Raw genomic sequence first — 23,853 nt, forward strand, 5'->3', positions numbered from 1 at the left:
AGAGCTATAGAGGTTCTCTAGGGAATCATTTAGTTCAAAGATGAAACAAAATGATGCCATCAAAAATAACCACACTCTCAAAATCATGTATCTAAAAGGAAATATCTTCTTTTTGTTTATTTAAAAAAAATTTTTTTTTCTTTAACATTTATTTATTATTGAGAGACAGAGAGACACAGAGCATGAGCAGGGGAGGGGTAGAGAGAGGGGGAGACACAGAATCTGAAGTAGGCTCCAGGCTCTGAGCTGTCAGCACAAAGCCCGATGCAGGGCTCGAACTCACAAACTGTGAGATAATGACCTGAGCTGAAGTCAGTCGCTTAACCAGTTGAGTCACCCAGGCACCCCAAAAAGGAAATATCTTCTAAAAAATATGAATAGTTTATCCAATATAATATTAAGCTTTATAAAAATGGAATCATACTGTGTATAGCATAAAGAGTTTTAAGTCATAGAAACTGTATAGAAACTCTGAAATTTAAATGAGGGTAATTGAAGTTTTTCCTTGAAAGAGATTTTTTCATCTTTCTTAATATTTCTTGTATGGTGCTTTCATGTTTATAAAGTACTCACACATACTTAATTTAGTTTGATTCTCAAAACAGTCTTCAGAGTGCTGCTATCATGCATTTGGGGAAGATGGGTATCAGGACGGCTAGGTGTTCTTTGCCTCACTGCTCTGCCGCTCACAGAAGGTCAACTCCAATTTAAAAAGCACTCTTAGCTCCCCCATCTAGGAAGGTCATCTCTTGAGGGTGAGGGCAGAGATGAAGTGGAGGTCGTTAGACAGGTGACAGATGACAAAAAGTTTGGGAAAGCTTGTGGCTGGTAATGGACTCACCAAAAACATGGAAGGGGCTTGCCAGACAGTGTTGGCCCCTTTGGAGGCCTGGGACAAGGGAGCCTGTCTTCCTCTGCTATAAGCCCCATCTTCAGAGCACATGGAGGGGTAAGCGCAGCCATGAAAGGTCAGATTCACCTAGGAGTAGGCATTTTTCCTGAGAGTTTGCCAAAAAAGACATTTGGAGTTTGGAGAACTGGAAAAAGTGTAACTGAATTGATGGACCATCGAATTCCATCTAAACCATTAAAGAGAAATTGGAAGTAAAGAAACGGCTGCTGCCAGTGGCTTTAACGTTACAGCGCTATGTTTTTACTCCAGATTTCAAACCCACAGAGTTTGGAGTTATGGACAGCTTAGTATAGCCACAGTAAGTGGTGGCTCTTAGAACTTTAATTTACTCTAGGTTTTTAAGTACATTTAATGTCATCTTATTTTTTCCACCCCCCACCGAACTCTCCATAAGACCTCGATCTTGACAGTCATGATTTTGCCAGCCAACATGAGATAAGTCCAACATTTGTTATTGATTGAAGTCATTTTAAATATTAAAGTTTTGAATAGTTAAGTTTTAAATAAAAGGACTATACCACAAAATATTAAAGGATCATGATGCTAGTAGATTTTTTAGAGGATAAAACTCCTCTACCTATTACTGCTATTTGAGTGGGGAAAAAAGAAACAAGGAGATTGAGTAGGTGACTAATTAAGGCAATTAAAACCAAAGGAGGTGTCACTTTTGTACTCAGTGAATACATCAAGCCAAGTCTTCTATTTTAGGGCTGACTGGTAGTAAGACACAGCAGGGACACTCTCAATAAAAAGGTTGAGCCACTATATAAGTTGTCAAGTGGATTTCATTTTGAAAGCACATCTATTGTAGAGAAAGAGTTCCCGAAACCAGCTAGAGCTAGAGAAAGTAGATGCAAATTATATTGTAAAATGAAAGCTGTATGTCAATATGGGTTGTATTCTTCACCACATTTAAAATTTTTTAAAGTGTCTATTTTTAAAAATAAGATGAATATCTGTTTTACATGTATTTGAATACAAAAGATAAAAGGCATGTTAAGTGAAAAGCAATTTTTCTGTCCACACAAAAACCTGTATGAGGATGTTCACAGCAGCATTATTCATAATGGCCAAAAAGGTGGAAACAACCCAAATATACATCAACTAATGAATAGATAAAATGTGGTATGTCCTTATAATGAAATATCAATTGGCAATAAAGGGAATACAGTGCTGATGCATACTACAACATGCATGAACCCTGACCACGGATTGTATGATGGAGATGTTGAGAACCGGCAAATCCAGAGAGACAGAAAGTATAGTGGTTTCTGAAGGCTGCAGGAGGGAGAAATGGGGAGTGATTGCTCATGGGCACATAGTTTTTGAGGGGAGGGGGAGGTAATGAACTGTTATTAAATTAGGGGTAATGTCATACAACTCTGTGAATAAACTAAAAACACTTAATTGTAGACTTTAAAAGATGAATTTTATGGTACACAAAATATAATATATCTCAGTAAAGCTATTACTTTAAGAAGTTCAAATTGAGTATCTACCCCCCCCCTTCCTCCACATTCTGTCCTCTACATTCCAGTCCTCAGAGTACCAAGTTTATTTTATAGGCTTTCAAGCATTTTGAGGCCCACAAGAACACATCTAGTTTGTATATTACAAATGGGATCATACTGTATATTCTGCTCGATATATGTTGACTAAAACCTGAGGTGTTTACCCATCCTACTTTTTAAAAATATTTAATTATTGTTTGACCTAAATTTATATTCACACCTACTCAAAACCCAAAACATGCACTGGGGCATCAAGTTATCAAAGGGCATCCACGATATGCCTTTGAAAGAGTTATGAACTGCTTTGCAAGGCCCGGACAAAGACTTGTAGCCTGTTTATTTCAGCATAGGGTGATATCCTTGCTTTGTTGTCTCACCTAACTCTAGGTAGGTCTGTCAGAAAGATCAAGGGATCCCTGGGACCTTGAGAGAGAAAAGGATGTCTTGTCATTGATAAACCTATCTCTGCCACCAACAGTGTGGCATGGGCCCTTGTTGGCCCTGGTGGCAGCTGGTCTAGGAGACATTGTTCACCCCATCTGTGATTGACATTCAAGGGCATTAGTTGGAACAAAAGAGAAGTTATAAAAATACTTTCTTATTCCTCCCTCTTTGGTCTTATTTTTATTCAAGTTCCCCAGTCTCAGTTTATGACAGGAAAGTATAGCTCCAAAATGTAGGGCTACTTACAGGGAAACTATTAGCTGTGTTAGTAGTAATATCAGGGAATATTGAGAATAAATGTGGAACTGAGACCAAGAACCACGGTGAGATTTAGCGGGATTTCCTCACAGGTTGGATGCAGAAACCAAAAGTGTCTGTGAGGTCATCGGCCTGAGTAACTTGGAGAATGAGCTGATATTTCCTGAGATGGGAAGGAGACAGAGGGAACAGGTTTGGGGAATAGAGCATGAAGGGTTTGATGTGGAACATCTAATGCTTGAGATTCCTGTCCGATAGACATTCAAGTGGAAAAGCAGAGTCGATTCCAGATGTGAGGCTGAAGCCATCAGTATATAGATGGTATTTAAAGCATTGGGATGAGTGAGTTGAACTAGTTAGTAAGTGTTGAGAGGCACAAAAGAGATCTGAGGATTGAGCCCTGAGGCTCTGCAGCATTTAGAGATTACGTGAGAAGATGCCAACAAAGGAGACTGAGAAGGGCTAGTGGTGAACTTTGTGTCTCTCTCCTGCAGTGCTCAGGACATTCAGTGACTCCAGGACCCTGTTCTCTATGCTTAGACGTGTTTTCTCCTGCATCACCCCTGGAACAGCTCTCCTCATCACAATCCTGCCTTGTGGCTTTCTCCCCCTGCTCTGGTCCCACCCTTTGTTTTATTCCCACACACCTGAGGGATGTGATGCACTCCAATTAGAAAAAGGTGGTCACTGAGCTGGTGATTTTCAAGACCTTCCTTCTCCATTTGGTGAATATCATTGCCATGTCTACTCAGTGTGTTTTCTTTCCCTCTTAATTCCTGTTCATTCGGAGACGTTTGCTTCCTTGTTTTATCAACATACTCATAACTCTGACTTTTTAATCATCCCTCTTGTTCCTACTGACCTGCACAGCTTGTCTTCAGTTGTTCACCTCCAGATGCTACTGCCAGTATTGTGATTTTTCTCTGTACCTTCCGCTAGAGGTTCATTAAAGACGTTTTTGATTTGTTTAGTTCTTCCCTGATGGAGCAGAGTTGTTTGTTCCTGATCACCTCAAAGGCCATTCTTTAGTTAACTGCTCATCCCTGATCCAGTTAGTACCTCCAGGCACCTTCAGTGTGAACAGGGCCTGACCTGTATAGTGGTGTTTAACATGTGATTGTGTCATTTAAAAAAAAAAAAAGTAAGAGGACTTGTAAACAAAGTTGTTTACCCTTATTTACATCTGTAGGTTTGGACTTGAGGGGTAAAATCGCAAAACCACAGACCCTCTGTCCCTAAAACCTAAGGAAACAAATGAAACAGTTAATTATCAGCCTGAAAAAATTATACAGCAACAACCACACAAAGGCAAAGCCACAGTTTCATACCATTATCTTTGAATAGCAGCTACTAAGAAGGAGGGAGGAAAGCTGGGAGAAAGAGAGAGAGAGTCAAAGAGGGAGAATTCACTCTTGAAGCTCATGCCTTAAGCCTGTTTTCCGGACATTGAGAAGAAAATAAATTGGAAAAGCAAATCTTAAAACACATCCTCCTCTCCTTCTGTTTGAGGAGACTTGACCATGGAAGCATGCACAAGCCTGAAAAAAGACGAGAAACCCCCCAGTGTAGAAGTGACTTGTTCCAGCCCTTTTACGAGAGGCAAAAGAAACTGCTAGATCTCACCATTTTATTTTTCCAAGACAGAAGGAAAGCTTGAGAGTGAAAGCAAAATAATCATGATTTCCAGAAACGAATTGTCTCCCATGATACACAAAAATTTAGCGTAGTGAGAGTATGAGGAGAAAAGAAGAAAACAGAAGCCACAAGGGGACAGGCGGCCCTGGGAGCAAGAGCCCCTCTTGTGATCTTTCTCCTCACAGAGAACCCAAAATGGCAGAATCAGCCTGTCTGTCCTCCCCTGGAGCCAGTGCTGGGAGAGTGAGGTCTGGAAGAGCCCATGATCTGAGGATGCGAACACCAGAGACTGATGGGCTCTGGCAGCAATAAGGATTTCTGAATAACTGAACTGAAGAAATACCTGAAGCCTGATCTTTCGAGCATGACTTCCCATAGCGTAGCTAATACTTCTGTCCCTGCAAACCCCTCTTCTCATACTGAGACAGCAAAGCAGAGAGAAGAAAACCCAGCTGACATTGAAACAGGACTCCCAACCAGGCCTGAGATTTGGGGTCACTTTCTGACACCGTAATAGAACAAAAGATCTAGACAAAGTTAATTGTATTTCAGAAGGACAGATATCATATGTTCTCACTCATATGTGGATCTTGAGAAACTTAACAGAAGACCATGGAGGAAGGGAAGAGAAATAATTTCAAACAGAGAGGGAGGAAGGCAAACCGTAAGAGACTCTTAAATATAGAGAACAAACAGGGTGGATGGGGGGTGGGGGAGAGGGGAAAATGGGTGATGGGCATTGAGGAGGGCACTTGTTGGGATGAGCACTGGCTGTTGTAGGTAAGCAATGAACCATGGAAACTGACCCCCAAAAACCAAGAACACACTTTACACAGTGTATGTTAGCCATTTTGACAATAAATTATATTTAAAAAAGAATAAGAAGAAAGTTCAAAGCAAAGATTCTGACCACCATGGAGCAAATCTAGAAAGCAATTAGTCCACATTAAAACAGGTGATAAGAAGACTCCAAGAAAAATATCCGAGAGCAAGAATCCAATGGTTTTGGAGTAACAGAAGGTTTTGGGAAGAACATCTACAGCAGCATAAGAGTGGAATTTATTCCAAACAATAGATAAAATTCATGAGAATTTGGAAAGTATAGGAAATAGAAGGGGGGGAGGTATGTATTTCTTTTTCCAACAAAATCTGTCAAAACCAATCAGAAAATCTCAACCAAGCAAAACTAAACTTAACTGAAAATTGTGTAAGAAAGCAAAGATTCGGGGTGCCTGGGTGGCGCAGTCGGTTAAGCGTCCGACTTCAGCCAGGTCACGATCTCGCTGTCCGTGAGTTCGAGCCCCACGTCGGGCTCTGGGCTGATGGCTCAGAGCCTGGAGCCTGTTTCAGATTCTGTGTCTCCCTCTCTCTCTGCCCCTCGCCCGTTCATGCTCTGTCTCTCTCTGTCCCAAAAATAAATAAACGTTGAAAAAAAAATTAAAAAAAAAAAAAGAAAGCAAAGATTCAAATAAAATGCATGAAACTAAGTCAGATTCTGAGCAATTAGTGGAAAGTGAGAAAGGGAGCATTTACCTGGAGCATTGACCTTCTGGTACCGTATACCTCATAATACTGGAGCCCTGGAGAAGGAAGTAAGATCTGAGAGCATTACCCGACTCAACAGTGAACAATATTTTTATAGTCAACTTATAGTTTATCAATCTGTTGATTATAAATGTACTGGCAAGCATGAAAGACCAGTTAGGACTAAAAAATGTGCTTAGGCATACAGCTGTAGTCTGCAGTTTATCATCCATTAAGAAACTCATCATCAAGTTTCTTTACTATACAGTATTTTAATGATATGACATCACCTTGATTAAGCTTTTGAAAGGTAATATTAATTAGCTTAACAAGAAGTGTGTGGAAACTATATAAGTAGAAATATTTTCTCAGAATCATGAATAAAAAGTTAATAAATTGAAAGGTAAACATTTCTATGAGATTGGAGAATATTAGTTTTTCTTAGATTAACGTAATCTCAACAAATAAAACAAGAGGATGTTTTGAGGAGTTAATACGTAAAAGTAAATAAAAGAATTCTGAAAACAGAAGTTTATGGGGAACAGCTAGGAACCCTAGCTTTTTAAATTCATTACGATGTTTTAAATTCATTAATCAAATTATTAATTTGTTTTAATCATTATTAAAGTGAATGGACAGTTGTTAGGCAATTTGGAGTGAGATAGATTGATGGAAAAAAATAAAAATTTAGAAATAGAGCTGAAATTGTCTGAGTATTCAGTTTATGATAAGAGGTATTTCAGATTAGTGAAGAAAACATAAATTTTTTTCAATTATATGTGCTGAGTCAGCTGATCATCTATTAAAAGAAAAAATAAGATTAATTCTTATCTCACGTCTTATACCAAAATAAATTCCAGATACAAACTGATTTAAATGTGACTTCCGGTTAAGCATGTTAAACATAATAAACTAAAACTACTTCATAAAAGTATGAGTACATTTACGTCCAATCATCCAGTGAGAGAAGTTTTTTACCTTAGATAAAAGAATAGCAAATTAGACCACATAGAAATGTAAAATTTATGTTCACAAAAATACCACAAATGGATTGAGGAAAATACTTTAAACATATATAACAGATAAAAGATACATTTTCTTAATTTATGAAGAGCTGGTAGAAGCCATTAAAGAGGGACAAGAGGTCAACAGGATAGGAAAATGGCGTTAAGTAGAGACAAGGAGCTCAGAGAAAACAACTTCCTCCAGCCCTTTGTTCATGGCCCCCTTCTTCCCCATTTAAGTCCTTCTCATTTTCATCATGACAATCACTTGCCATCATTTCCCCCAAACAGTTCTTGCCTCACCCAAGAGGAGTACATTGATACTTCTTTTTTTTTTTTTAATTTTTTTTTCAACGTTTATTTATTTTGGGGGGACAGAGAGAAACAGAGCATGAACAGAGGAGGGGCAGAGAGAGAGGGAGACACAGAATCGGAAACAGGCTCCAGGCTCTGAGCCATCAGCCCAGAGCCCGACGCGGGGCTCGAACTCACAGACTGCGAGATCGTGACCTGGCTGAAGTCGGACGCTTAACCGACTGCGCCACCCAGGCGCCCCAAGTACATTGATACTTCTAACTGGCTCATGATAGCTTTACCACAATTCTCTTATATACCATGTTTTCCCTTTTGCCTTTTCTTACAGTTTCTCATTTTCATCTTTTTCTCTACTCTTGATTATAAATTTCTCAGTAGAAGAAACTGTGTCTTCCTCATCTCAGTCCCCAACACATCAAGCCTTCAGTAACCACTAATAACCCACCTTTAAATAAATACACTAAGCAGGCTCTTCAAGGGACACGGATTCTGTGGACAGTATAAATATAAGTAAGTGTACTTGAGTCACATCTCCAACAGTCGTTGGGATTTAATTTCTGGATAAGATTTCAACAAAACTGACATAGCAGCCTTCATGCCAGGCACAAATTAATTTTCAGCCCGTAATTGAAATATTTCATGGCGCTACTTTTTGTTGGTTTATTCAAGGAAGCAGCTGGAAACACATGAATCGCGTTGTAACAAAGCATTGCTCTCAAATATAATTCACAGCATCTTACAACATGCACTTTCAGGTGGCTGAGCTGTGCAGAAAGGAGATTTTTTTTTTCTTCTGAGACTCTGAAAAGAGTGGAAGATAACCCCTGTGTTCTTGCCCACATTGCTTATCTGCCAGCAACAGGTTACAATCCCATTGCTCCATGTTCCCTAACATTTACTGAATGTATAATAGCTGAGTATTCATGAAAGCTAATGCAGTGGATGAAAACAAATTAATTTGGTTGGTGCCCAAGGCAGTTGAAAGGTACACCTGCATTTTTTGGTCTCTAGGTACCAAGAATAAATGTTGGATTTAATCACAAGCTGGCCTGTCATTTTGGGGGAAAGGAATTCATGTCAGGTGAAATTCTGTTTATACTGGTAGATGTGTTGACTCTTCCCCTTGTGCTGTTGAGTCTTGAGGATGTACACACACTTTCACATTGGTGACGTCTTCATTGAAGAAAATACAGCAGCCTGATATTTTTATGTGAATTGTCTTTGAAATTTGTGTTCCTTGTCTTTGGATGTAATAAATATGTGACAGAAACATACACAGAGGGGAAAAAGCAATGTCCTCAATAAGTTTTGGCATTCTTAAGAAGTTAAATGACGCATTGCAAAATCTGAAGCATTTTTCGGATGAGTTAGGACTAATATTCTCTTAGACGCCCTGGCAAAGAAAGTTTTATATTGTCTTCCTTGGCGATGCTGAGTTCAAGCATCAATAACAGCCTACTTCATGCTTACATGAACAAAACACGTTGTAGGTAATGAGGTTATAAAAAATTAACTCAAGGAGATGTTAAGTGTTTCACACATAGACAAAGGATAGGTGGAAAAACTTATCTCCTAGTAAAAGAATCACTTACCAATTAATTGCTCCTTTGTTCAAATGGGTCCGCTTTGTGCTGGGATTGAATGTCGTACTTCTAAAACAGTTAAAATTTAAGTGTCCCTAGGAAAGGAAACTGCTAAGAGTGTGTACTGTGTGGGGTGCAGCCTGGAAACTAGTAGATTCAAGACCTCACTGAACATGGACTGCAATGCTTGGAAAAGAACTTACTTTGGAGTCATAATGACTCAGTGGTACTTGTTACTGCCACACGTTAATAGAGTGACTTTGAGCTAATCACCAATCATCTTTAAGCCTCATTTTCCTTATCTTCTAAAAAAAAAAGGGCAGAGTAGATTTTCTGTAGGGTTCATTTTGTCTCTAAGATCCTATCAGTGTAACAGGGCTTTTTATCTTGGGCCTGTCCATCTCTGTATTATCCTGGACCTTATTTCTTGGAATCTGAGAATCCAATTTACATCTTCATTGTACTAAAGCCTATAAAGACATTTTCAAAGAGTCACTGGATTACAATTGTCACTTTCTCCAGACATCATCATCATAATAAATCCTCATTAAGAAGCATTTATTGTTCACTAATGTATGTAAGATACACGAGTCAGAGATGTACATATAATCATATACTTAATAAGAAAAACTTGTAAGAATAGAACTAGCCAAAGTCTTTGCAGAGAAAGTATGAGTCTTTTAGCTTGGCTAGATTTTGTGGGAATGCTCTATTTTATTTATTTATTCATTTTTTTTTTTTTTATTTATTTAGGTCTTGGCCTCTTTCATGGTCTTGAGTGTGCACCCTGAAAATAATAAATAAAATCATGAAACTGTTTGTCTTTATTAAGTCTCTTGGTATGGTAATACCATTTAGAAATGTTTCTTTTTTAATGAGTCTTGTGTTTTTAATATAACTGAAATAATTTGATGGATGGGTACTATAAAAGTAAAATCAAGGCTATTATTCTCATATGCCTGTAGACAATCAAATGCAATTCGCTATAAAAATAAGTTGCACTTATCAACAGAAAAAAAATACAGTTATTTGTAGGAAATGTTAAGCAACTCGTTAGCTTGCTTAGAGGAAAAAAAAGAAAGTCAAATAAAAAGATGTCTTTTTATTTTATTTTATTTTATTTTATTTTCTCAACAGTATTTACCACCAACAAGGCTAATATTAAGTCAGGGTAATTATTATTAATAATAATTCAGGGTGATTATTTTAGTTTTCCACACTGAATAGTTAGATATCAGGCTTTAAGGATCTTTAATTCTCAGCTCTTTCCCCTCTGTGGAATTAAGGCTGTTCTCCCAATCAATCAGATAAAAATCAATAATATTGAGATTGAAGTCCTCAAACACCACAAACTAGTTTTAAACTGCATGTAAGCCTGATCTGGTGTTTAATGCCTCCATTCTCTTCCTCCATAGGCGTTTATGTCCATGTTCCAGATCCTCACCCAGGAAGGATGGGTAGACGTAATGGACCAAACCCTAAATGCTGTGGGACACATGTGGGCACCTGTGGTAGCCATCTATTTCATTCTCTATCACCTCTTTGCCACTCTGGTGAGTTTAGCATTTCTTGTCAATTATATCTTAGTACCGTAGTGGGGTAAGCATCAACCGGTTTCTGTGGCCTCTTTTCAATGTCAAAACGAGAGTCAGAGAACCAGTGTAGAGTAGTCCGGCCACATGAGGTTTCTTCCAGTCTAAATTTCTATGACTCCAACTGCTTGAGGAACTAGATTCCAAATTTGACTAAGAGGAGGGCTCCATCCTATACGCCAGTGTCTGCCTGAGGGAACACGAGATAAAACATAATGAAATCCCATATTCAAGTACATGGTTAACCATCTCTAAGTGTTCCCAGAACTATGTCATTATTATTGCTGCTGCTATTATTGTTATTTATAAGGTGGGGACACACTCTTCAGTTTCACTGCTTCCATTCCAAAGCTGAGATTAAACTGAAGACCTTGACTCTAGGGTGCAGTTAGAAGTCAGCTCTGTGTTTCTGGGCTGTGTGGCTGAAAGAAACACATGGGAAAAAATTAAAACACAGAGTCACAAATATTGCAAAAAGCATCATGAAAACAAAATACCGAAACCCAGGAAAAATTGACTTCTATCACACAAGGAGAATTTTCTTTTCAATGCATGTGCATTAAACAGAAAGAAAAAGGTTGTGAAATATGGCCTTGACATAGTAAGGGATGTAATTCTCAGATCTTTCTAATGGCCAAAGTATATCTCCTTATAATAAATGTGTGTATATTTAAGAAGCAAACTTAAGCTCTATTATGTTAAAAGTTCTAGTGTAAGGACCCAAAATGTTATCCTTTATCAGAAACACATGAAATTAAAAAAACAAAAAACAAAAAGCCCTACTGTTGCTAAAAAGCAGAACGTTTCATAATTTCATTCCTAATATTTGGAACAACCAAGGTAGGCAGTGTTCCCACTTTACAGATGATGAAACTGAGGCTTACAGATGATGAAACACACCCAACATCATGTACAGTGTAAATGCTAGACCCAGGACGTTCCCATGTCTTCCTGGTCTCATAGCCTGTGGTCAGGCAGCTACGTTGTTATTTCCTAAGATTGTGAAGTTTAGCATTATCACTGAAAATGTCTTCCTGGAATCAAACCTCTCTCCAAGAGTCACTAAAATAAGACAAATTACAAATGGGCACTAAGATTCCTTCCAATTCTAAATGTGAACTAAATAGGTGCTTCAGAAACTAGATGTGTTCAAGGTTGCATTTGCTATAGGCAGAACCTTTCTTTCGAAAGGGAGCACATAGGTCAAAAAGTGTATAGGGATACATTGTTACTTGGTGTAACGTTTTAGGTTCAAACCGTAGAACCACATAGAAATAGTTTTGGCATTTTTTACGTGGGGTGACTTTTAAAATATGCACAAAAGGAAAGAACCTTCTGCAGAAGGAATGGAGGCCTGGTTTCCAGAGCCAAATCCACCTGCACCTCATGACATTGGCCCTGAGGGCTTTGCATCCTGTCTTCTGGGACCTTTAAGTCTATCTCATTCATCCATCCATCCATTCATTCATCCATCCACACACCCATTTGTCGATTCAACTAATGTTTATTAAGTACCTACTCTGTTTAAGTTCCTGTATAACTATGGAATAGCTTGGAGACTATTGATCATAGTTAAAGGTAGGATAGATATGATTGAAATCATCTATGTATAGTAATAATCTAATTGTTCTTCTATTAAAACAATATATTTGTTTGCTATCCTCATGGCAGATGTTTCACACAAATTTGATCCTTTATTGAAAGTCTCACACAATACGAAAGCAAGAAGAAAAATGATTCGGCCTAGTAAACTGTTTATACCAAACCAACGCAACCTCTCTGTTGCGTTGTATCTGAAAATGAGGGTAACTATGCCCCACATATCTACTTTCCAAGATGCCATCTACATGGGAGCTGTATTTTGGGGGATGTTTTAGCCATGGGATAAGAGGGTGATCACAGCTATCACCAACACTGAGTTTAAATAAGATGTTGTGTGCATTTAAAGCTATACATTAATAAAGGCTAAACATTTAATATGTTCAGATGCTTTTAATTTATAGAAGTAAAGTATTACTGATCAATTTAAAGCATCATTGATGCCCATTCCTAGACCGAGTCCTTCTCTGCCTTAATGTTTCCTTCTTCCACCCGCACCATGTCTCCCAGATAATGACTGGGATGTATTTGGTATGAATCTATCGTCCAGTTTTAAATCATATTTTACTGAATTTAACATGCTATTAACTATAGGAAGACTCTTATTTTGGCTAACATTAACAAGAAACAACAATTAAACCAAACACACATAGATAAGTTGCATGCCAGTTTTAGACTGTTGAAATGTAAAAATAAACGTGTGTCTAAAAATCCATGAAATGAAGTAGTTTCCCACATATATATGTATCCATCAAAAATATGTAATGTTTTAAATTTAAGGTTATAACCTACAAACAGTTTATACCATTAGTTTTTAAGATTTATATTAATTTTCCAGTTGAGAAGCTATGCTCCAGTGCCCTGATGGCTGTCCCTGGGAGGCATGTCCCTGTACACTTTTCTCACTGCTATGGCCACACAGCATGCTGAGGCCAAGTCATATTTGATCATTGTTTCTCTCCTTAAGATCATTAGTAGCAGCAATTTTCAGGGTAAATGGGATCAAACTCCACACACATTCCCCAAATACTGTTTTTGAAATCTTTTTATCCTAATGTACATAAAGTTCATTAGTATATATAATCATGAATATATGGAATATGACTGACTGTCATATTTGTTTATCAGTCCTTCCTGGTGGATATTTAAGTTGTATTCCAATGTTTTGCCCTCACAATGTTGCAACTAATACATGTATACATTGTGTCCACTTGTGTGAGTGTTTCTCTAGGTTATATGCCAGAAAGTAGAACTCCAGATCCTGGATCCTGCCCAGATGGCTCTATAGCATGGGTCTGCAAGCCCATATATCAAATCTGGTCCACAGGCTTTATTTATACAGCCCTTGAGCAATGCACAGGAGTGGTTTGTGCATTTTAAAATTACTATATAAGTACGCATAGAACATCATCAGTGTTGCCTCTCGGCCCTCAAAACCTAAAATATTCACTGTAGGGACCTGACACTTGCTGAGCCCTGTTCAATGGGCAAGCTATACTAGCTCGCCCTCCCAAGTGCTGCAGTTGAGAACCCCATGTTCTTCCTTCCTCATGTACAGTTGACGTGGTTAGGCTTAAGATTATGACAGTCTGATGAGTTGGATGGTAGTATCACTTGGCCTTTAGCTTGCATTTTTGCATTTCAGTAGTTGTCGATAAGGGAGCACTTCTTCATATGCTTACTGACCATCTTTGTGACCCACCCAATCATATTGTAAGCTTTACCTGTTTTTCCAAAAGCTAGTTGGTCTTTTTAGAATGCATTTGTCGGAGTACTACATATCCTGTGGGATAGTAGTCCCGTGACTGCTGTAGGAGTTGCAAATTTCCTCTGTTAGGCAGCATTTTGTTATTTCAATTTGTCTCTGATGGCTTTTGACATTATATTTTGACATGGTCCAAACCATCCGTTTTTCACTTACGGTCAATATTTATTCTGGATTCATGCTTAGGAAATTCTTTCCCACCCTGATGTGGGAAAAATACTCTCCTCTGTCTTCTAATTGTTTTAAATTTCTGGTCTTTAAGGAATCTTAACGTACTGCTTGTATATAGTGTGAGCCAGATAAAATACACTGCTGCAAGAAAACTCAAAGGTTTTTCTTAACCAGATTTATGTGAAGTGTTTTAAGCTTTGAGATATTTGGTTGGGTTCTCTGATTATGAAATCTAAAGCCAAAAGGACAACTACTCAGATTTTTTAAATTTATAAATGATTTTTTTAATGTTTTTAATTTTTTTAAGTTTATTTATCTTGAGAGAGAGAAAGCAAGCTAGAGAGACAGAGACAGAGAAAGAGAGAGAGAATCCCAAGCAGACTCTGCACTGTCAGCATGGAGTCCAGTGTGGAGCTCGAACCCATGAACCACAAGATCATGATCTGGCCGAAACCAAAACCGACCAAGCCTCCCAGGCGCCCCTATAAATGATTTTTTTTTAAATGAGAGCTAATTAACTCACTGAAAGAAGGCACTCCACAAGACATGAAATCTGAGTGTCCCTTTCATACTATACTACCCAAAAAGTCTTGGGACCAAAGTCACTTTGCCAGTTCACTTGAGATTTTGCCTAAAACATGATCAGCAGTTACTCTGCTTTTCTGGACATCCTCCAAGCCACAGTCACTATGACAGGCTCTACAGTGTTAGCCCAATCTGATTTAGCCCAGTTTTCCTGAATCTCAACTGCTATGTCTAAGTACTAACCTACATCCTGGCCAGCTTGGCAAAGAGCTCAATCCCTCCCCTTTTTGAGTCTATACCTAGTATAGAAGTAGGACAAGTAAACACAGACCAACCAGCCAACCAACAAATAAATAAAACCTGTGATTTAAGACCTACTGATGCAAGTGATAAAAGGCTGTGGCTTGCCTTCTATTAGGGCCCACATAATACTTCTGATTCCCGCTCATCCCAGCCCTACCTGATCTGAAATAGTTAAAATATTGGCAGTAAAACAGCTGGAGACAGTCTGTGGATTGACAGATAAAATATGTGGATGGAGGCCCTAGGCCTGTGTTAAATATGCATCACATCCCCTTAAAATCCGAACACAAGTTAAAATCTCCATTCCATAAGCCTGTCTTTAGGCTTGAACTTAATTAAAATGAGCATTTTTCTTAAATTGTACGCTTCTTTTTGCAAAATACTACAAAGCATTTTAATCCAAATGAAAAAAAAAAAAAGTCCACATAAATATACAAGCTCTGATTTGTTTTTTATCCACACTGGCCAAGTCGTGCTGCACAAGCCAGGGAGTCCCTGATTTAGTCTTTTCAAGGACAGGCATATGCCAGGCAGCAAAATAAGAAAAAAAAAATGTTTGGCTGCAGTTTGTTCTGGAATAAAAAACAGCAGGCTATTCCATCGCCCCCTGGGGGCACCAATTTGTCAGCCCACAATGAAAATCAAGCTTAAGTGTATAGCAAATGCATATTCATAACCATTATCTATTGTCTCTTTAAAATGTCTCTCTCATCCACCAGGTATTTATTCTGTATTTCTGTCCTGACTGATTGCGGTTTGCCCAGTGCTTGTGAAATTCGTCTCCCCCCCCCACCCCCCACTTTTGCCAATGATTAGGCGATAAGGGCTATTGAAGACTTACCCAGTTGAAAGACTCTATTTTTTTTTTTTTTTGCTCAGTGTTTTTCCCTTTATTATTGTTTCAAAGGAAAGCCCTGTGATGTGAATACTGAAAGAGAGAAAATGTAATTAAGCGTTCATTGTGGATAGTCTTTTTGTTACCTTTGAAGTGCTTAAATTAACACAGCAATCTCTTGATTTTGCTTCTGTAGTGGCAGTTTTCTGAGAATAGTCATATTTTGCTGACAAAAATGGCATTCCAAAGTGTAAATTAAATAACTTGATTTTATAGAATTCATTTAAAAGTGCATCTGTGTTGAACATACCCCATTTTACATTGCTCTGATTGCATTTGACTTTTTGTTGACCTGTGTAAAAAACGAGATTGTTTCCAACACAGCTTGTGAGACAACTTAGGATAGTGTGATTCTAAATGGTAAAAAGGAAAAAGAAAAACACGGGATTATGGGGTGTTGACCAGGTGCCTGCTGTGCTCCTGTTGTATGCTTGAAAATAATTTTTAAAAAGGAATTATTAATAAAGCTCATTGTAGAGAGAGAAATAAACTAAAGGTGACATTTCAGCCAATGGGCTATTGTTAAGCTGCATCAGAGGGAAAAGAAAGTAGTACAAGTTAACTTTGAAGAAGTGGGAAGGGAACGGGGAAGATTTGGAGGACGAGGACAGGACTATATGCAGAGTTAGAGAGAATGCAAAATAGAGGTAGACATTCTCAGCCAAGAAAACCCACTCAAAAAACGGTAAGGCCACCCTCTTTCAAAATAAACCATGACTTTCAGTAGTCTGAGTCATGCTGACCCAAAAGTTGAGTCTTCTTTAGAGGAGAACCTTGTTGTGCTGGGCAAAATGGTCTTGTCACAAGAAAACTGGAGGCAATAACGATACTGGGGAACACACCTGCTTCTGTAATTTGTCAAATTGTGCTAAAATGTGTTCTGGGTAAAAGGAAGGAAAACAGATTAATTGTCTATGGTTGAATGTATAAAACTTAAAACATAGCAAATACCTAGCAAACCCTTAGCTCAGGAGAGTCTGGCTTTTTCAGTACAATGTAAGGAGTGAGAACAGCAGTTAGAGAAGGATAGAGAGGCCATAGGATTTAATGGTAGCTGAACACCTGTTAAGACACTGGGACAGGAGCCATATTGAACCCAGAAATGGATGCTTTGAAATCCACTAAGCTAGAAGGTCAAAAATCTCACTAGTATGTTGGTATGTCATTCATAAAAATTCTAGGAACGAGATTGGATGGCCCCCCAGAGATTTAATATGGCATTTTCCCCACTAAATGTATTGTCAATGCTAAAAATATCTTGAGCACACTAGAAGAATTTGGTACCTGTGATATTTTAATAGTTATTCTACACTTTTTCATTGAAATTGGTGATTTGTAGTGTATCAGTATTGCTCATAAATAAGGAGGTACATGTATTACATCAGTTGTATATTACATAGTAGAACAAATACTTGTGTTGCTTATTAATATAATGGAAAGTTTTATAGCTCTGTTAAAAAGTGACTACTAGCCAATGCCTAAAAATATACAGATGAACTTCTTTTTCTAAAGCATTGAACAAATTAAATACCACTGTGTTGAAAGTATATGTGTGCCCTAACAAAGCTCAAGAGAAAATGAAAGGATATACCATTAGCCTCTTTTGCCCCTGAAAGTACATCATTCAGAAAAATTGTGATGTAGTATTCTGTGCCACATTATAAATTCAAGTATTGTGTAAATCCAAATATTAAAAAAAAAGTAAATAAAGCAGAGCGGGTTAATTGCATAATTTAGAACTGGCCAAGTGTAAAAGTAAAAAGCGTTCCATGGAAATGAGGAAGCTCTTGTGAATCAATGTGGTGAGTCCCTGTAAAAAACCTATTTATTCTAGCAATAACATTTTAATATACACCTATGAATCACACATATTGGCTACGGAAAACCCTTTGGCACAGCACATGTGGCGCCTGTGGGTAAACACTGACTGAAAATAAGATTCAGACGTCAATGTAATGGGTTCAGATTCCGATAAGCATCACCTCAGCTTTCTATAAAAACAGAACAAAAAAGTGCAGAAGGAAACTGGGAGAACTGGGAACTGTTCTTGCTTTCAGAACTAAGATTTGTCCCCCATTCCTATGACTTTGTCAGGGCGGTGGAGGGGTTGGGGTTTTGGAATAGCCTACACCAGATCAGCGTCCCACTCAGCCCAACTGTGCACAGCACCAGGTCTGTAGGAAAAGAGTGTCTCGCTGACAACGTGAATTAAATAAAACAGGAGCCGAGCTGCCACCCTCCCTTCACTTCTATTTCTTTATCACAGTGGTTATTGCCACCTTAGTCGAGTCTGAGAAAAGAACCACAAAGTAATTCTCACCTCCTTGCAATCGGCCACAGCTCAGCCCTGCCTCTCCTGCACCTTCTGTTTCCATTCCAAACAGGCAATCAAAGCCAGACGTCGTCGGTCACCTCTCACTCTAAGTGCCAAGGTGCCACCTTATCACAGTAATTGGCAACAAGGACCAGGCTAAAAGTCCGTATCCAAATGGAGTTTTGGGAGGAAATGAGAGCTCCACACAGATTTTTCAATACAGATTCTGCACGCGCCATCATGTTGTCAGGTTAATTAAGCAGCAACACCTAAACAAAGATATTTGTTGAATGAACTTAGGTTTAATGACAGTTGAAAGCAAGCTTTCAACTGTCTTTTACATTATTCTTGAATTTGTTGTCCAAACCCCTCCCAGCTGCTTCGTCCTGTGGGAGTGGGCCTTTCAATCCTCAGAGCCCTTTCATCGAGTTTGCTAGCAAAGCCAAACCTTTTCCTTTTGGAGTCTTGCCTTCTCTCTATCTTGAAAGCCAAACTCCCAGCTACATGGGAAACCTTATATATTTAATTTTTTTTTTTTTTTACATTTTATTTATTTTTGAGAGAGCGAGAGAGAGACAGAGCCCAAGTGGGGGAGGGGCAGAGAGAGAGGGAGACACAGAATCCGAAGCAGGCTCTAGGCTCCGAGCTGTCAGCACAGAGCCCGACACGGGGCTCGAACCCACAAACCATGAGATCATGACCTGAGCCAAAGTCGGACACCCAACCGACTGAGCCACCCAGGCGCTCCAAAACCTAATATATTTAATAGCCCTTTGTCAAACTGTACTTTATGCTGTGTAGTTACTGTTTCAATGAACCAATTTAAAATAACTACATTATGCGTTAAAAATTACATTTGGGAGGACAAATTTAACAGAGAGGAAGCAAATGTCATCACTTAGTGATTATTACAGCCTCCCTCTCATACCTGCCCACCTCCCAGCCTCCCTTGGTGGCATTTGGGCCAACTGCCACCCCTCCATCCTACCTCTCTGGCCTCTGGTGGCAGTGCTCTGTGATACTTAACTGCTCACCTGGCCCCTAATAAGCCACATGTTCCCAAGGCCTTGTCTTTGCTCATGCCACCTGGAAATCCGTTCTCGTAATTCTCTTCCTGCCAAAATCATCTTTTCTCCTTAGTATCTTGATATCTTAGTAGCACAGGGTTGGACCCTATCAGTGCCTCACAATCTTAAATAAGTAGCACTCAGAAGACACACCGAGGCCTATTGTCCCAGATCAGCTCTCAGAAACCTAAATGCTCAGATGGCACAGAACTAAATGTGTGATACTCTGATTGGGCTTAGTTTCTGGTCATCAGTCTTCACATTGGTATGAGCCTCACTCTCAACCCCTGCTCCAACTTTGCTTCACATTCCTCCTTTCTGACAAGGAATGACATTTTCCAGGATGGAGCTTGAGGAAAGCAGGGGGGTGCAGCAGAGGGCGGCGGCCACACTCAGGGGCAGCAGCAGTAGTGGTGCCAACCTGGGCGTGTTCAGCATCCATGACTTGGCCCCCACTTCTCACCAGAACTTGGCAAGAGGTAGCCTTGCTGGAGGTCCTGCATGGACAGAGGGTGGTCTGGGAAGTTCTGGGAAGAGAGGGGAGGCCTGAGAGAGCCTCAGAAACAAATCTCTCTCTGTTCCCACCTGGAATGGAAGAACTTCTCAGCTTTCCTGAGAGTTGAGAGCCAGTGCATAGGAATAGCATTAGTGTAAGAGCAATGTCCCAAGCTGGAGACTAGATGGAGAGTAGAAGGGCATAAATGGAGACCCCCAAAAAGATACATCCACATCCTGACTCCCAGACCTGTGAGTTTGGCCTTATTTGGAAAAAGGGCCTTTGCAGATGTAATTAAATTAAGGTTCTTGACATGAGACATCCTAGATTATCCAGGTGAGTCCTAAATCCAATGACAAGTGTCCCTACGAGAAACAAAATAAGGACAAGACACAGGAAGAAAGAGAAGACCACATGAAGACAGAGGTGGAGGCTGGAGCGATGCCATCACAAGCTAACTAGCACCTGGCACCACTGGAAGATGGAAGGCAAGGTTCACCCTCCCCTGGAGTCTCTAGAGGGAGCGTGTTCCTGCTGACAACCTGATTTTGGACAATGGCCTCCAGAACAATCATAGAATATACTTATGTTGTTTCCAGCCACTAAGCTTGTACAACTCATTACAGCAGCCCTAGGAAACTAACACAAGGGGTGTCACTGAGATTCAGATCTTAGTAGGAGCTGCAGGAGCTGAGGTGGTGACCAATTCAGCAGAGGCCCCCAAAACAAGTACTATCACTGTCCCTGAAGGTGGACAGAGGACAGGCCACATGGCCACAGTGGACCAGACCTGATGAGAAGCACATCATTGACCTTCGACAAACAAAAGGAATATTTATTCAAATGTAACTGAGTTTTGAAAGACTAAATTGAATTGATATAGCAAGATGCAGCTTTCAGCCATCAGCACAAATGGAGGGTTTATGGACTAAATTCAATTCATGTGTAGAAATATCAAGAAAATTATTTTAGGTTTTGCATATGTAAGTTTATGACTGTATATTTTCATACAGGCTGCACCAAACCACAGGGTTGTTGGGAGAAGATTGAACAGAAAAAGCGATAGCTGCAATTCATTGAGCTTTTGTTGTTTTATCCATAATATTTCACAGACAAGGGCCCTGAAACTCAGTGTCTGGTCGCTAACTGAGGTCTCCCACCACAGTGCTCTTTCTCCCAGGCTGCCCACCTACAGCAACCCAGTTGAACTGTGAACCTCATAGCAGTGAGCTCAATATCATATTTATATTCCTGACCAGGCAGTGTCTGACACATCGATGGAGCCCAATCAACTGCTTGTCGAATTTAATCGAATAACATAACCTCACTGTCCTTAAGTAGCCTGCCATCTGTCTGGTGTTAGGAAAATCATTAAAAATAAAATATCCTGCCAACCCAGAAAACATCTCCATCAAGGTAGACGAGAAAGAAAACAGTTTTATTATTGAATAATCACTAAGCCAGACGGCAGTGGGCATCACAGGCAACCCACTAAAGAGACCACAAAGACAAAGCAATTTCACCTTGTATATATATTACATCTGTGTTCTCAAGATGAAAATAGCTAGGCCTCACATAAGAAGACTTGACAGGATCATTTATTAAATAGAGTTCCCCCTAAATTCACCTGGTAATTGGGGTGGCCATCTGTGGTAGCTAATTACCTTTATCTAGAAGAAAAAGAAAACTTCTCATCTCTTCAAGACAAGTATGTACTTTTGGAATGTGGAGCCAGGTTGCTAAGTGACACTCCCATGGCTCCCCGCCCCCCCCCCCCCCGCCCTGCCCCAGAAGAAGGGAGAAGGGAATGATAGATAGGGTGCTGTTTGGCTAGTGTTTATATATCAAAGAGGTCACCCCCCTCCCAAGAAAACCATTCTTGGGTTGTAAAATAAGTGCTGTGTATACATCAAAGGGGGAGGCGAAGAATCTACAAAGTCATGTTTTCTAAAGGAAATGCTCTAAGAAAAGGAAGGAGAACAGTCACTTTTATCATGGAGGAAATTTTTTTTTCTTTCTAGATTCGTGTTTGTCCTTTAGTGGGGAGATAGGAAAACTGGTTAGGGGCGCCTGGGTGGCACAGTCGGTTAAGCGTCCGACTTCAGCCAGGTCACGATCTCGCGGTCCGTGAGTTCGAGCCCCGCGTCGGGCTCTGGGCTGATGGCTCAGAGCCTGGAGCCTGTTTCCGATTCTGTGTCTCCCTCTCTCTCTGCCCCTCCCCCGTTCATGCTCTGTCTCTCTCTGTCCCAAAAATAAATAAACGTTGGAAAACTGGTTAAATTAGACACAGCAGCGCCTGCGTAAGTGCCCGATGAGAAATAGAAATGGTGAAGGATGGCACTTCCTCGAGGCAGGAGACCCTCTGGTGGGCATCTCTGAATTTGGAGTGAGATTGTAGGGGAAGGTAGATTCCTCCTCTGATATTGCTGTTGATGAGAATATCAAGGTCAGGCAAGGGGACTACACTTCAAGGGAACTATGAATGGTCCTGTTGAGAATAATGTCTGGTTAGAGAAAGACTAATATATCTGTGCCCAGATGCCCATGGTGTGGCAGACATGGTGACATCAGTAAAAATCTGTCATCTAGATGATTCTGTATCTTCTTTAAGTTCTGGTAGGATCCCAAAGGACATGGCTTTTAAACAGAAATATATTGGCACTTCTCCCAAGCCAAGCATACACTGTCAAAATTTAATAATATTTGGAAGCTTTTTTTCTCCTTGTTATATACCCATGGAACTTGGAAAAGAGCTAGCTATTAAATTTTGCATAATAAATCTCTCTGGTACTTAAAAGTCATGACTGAATTGCCTTAACTTTTTTACCTTCTTGCTTAACCCTCCAATATTAACAGATGGGAATAATTTCTTAAGAGGGAAATTGAAAGGAGGAACATAAATTAGGGATGAAAAAGATTATCAAATGAATGTGGAACTTTAGAGAATTCAACTTGAAAAGGGACTAAATATTAAATGTTTTTAAAAATTCTACTTTTTTGTTGCTTTCTTTTACTTTAATTTACCCATTGCAAAAAAGAAGCATACGCTTTTTTTTTTAAGTTTGTGAAATGTGGTGAAATACAAAGAAAAGGGGAAAGACTGTTTTTCACAAAAGCAGGCATCATTAACATCTCTAAAGTGCCTCCTTCTAGCATTTTCTCTATTGTTCTTCTTTGTTTCTTGTTGCACTTCTACCATGTATACTGTTATTTAATGTTGTAATGTGAGCATTTTTTCAATACTATTAAAATTCATGAGTTCATTAGTTATTTATTGCTGTATAATAAGTTATGAACAATTTAAGAGCTCACAGCAATAAACATTTATTTCTCACTTTTTCTATGGGTCAGGAATCTGGAACAGGCTGAACTGAGTGATTCTAGCTCAGAATGTCTCATGAGTTTGGAGTCAAGATGTTGATGGGGCTGCAGTTGAACAACAACTTGACAAGAGCTGGAGGACCAGTTTCCAAGATGGATCACTCACATGGTGGGAGGCTTCAGTTTATCACCACATGGGCCTCTCTTTAGGCTGCTTGTGTGTCCTCATAACATGGTACCTGGCTTCCACCAGAGTGAGTGATCCAACAAAGAGTAAACTGAAACCCACAATGTCTTTCATCACCTGGTCTTATTAATAAATCGCACACAATCATTTCCGTAACATATTCAATAGACCAACAATATTCAGCTTGGGAGGAGGCTCACAAGAGTGTGAACACCAGGGGGTCCTCTTAGAGACCAGCTACTACAATGGGAATTTTTAATGGTTGTGTGATTTTTGTAATAGAGACCTGTATAATTGTATTATCTGTCTGTCAAGCACCTTTGTATATAAAGCTTTTTATTAATACTCCAAATTATTTCCTTGGATATAGTCTCAGAAGTGGGACTGTTGAGTTATAAAAAAAATTTCTTAATTTCCATTTTAAATTGGTT

At 39.3% G+C, this 23,853-nt stretch overlaps 1 protein-coding gene across 5 annotated transcripts in view; it reads left to right on the forward strand.

The window, feature by feature from the left end:
* The window catches only part of NALCN (sodium leak channel, non-selective), a 300,559-nt gene that overhangs the window by 160,289 nt on the left and 116,417 nt on the right, over positions 1-23,853 (forward strand). For all 5 annotated transcript variants that reach the window (XM_040487132.1, XM_040487128.1, XM_040487129.1 and 2 more), the window contains one exon: positions 10,603-10,740. In XM_040487132.1, coding sequence (XP_040343066.1) covers positions 10,603-10,740 — 138 coding nt within the window. The remainder of the gene's footprint in view (positions 1-10,602; positions 10,741-23,853) is intronic.

The sequence above is a fragment of the Herpailurus yagouaroundi genome, unplaced genomic scaffold, assembly GCF_014898765.1.
Source record: "Herpailurus yagouaroundi ecotype Mexico unplaced genomic scaffold, PumYag 164, whole genome shotgun sequence".
NCBI lineage: Eukaryota > Metazoa > Chordata > Mammalia > Carnivora > Felidae > Herpailurus > Herpailurus yagouaroundi.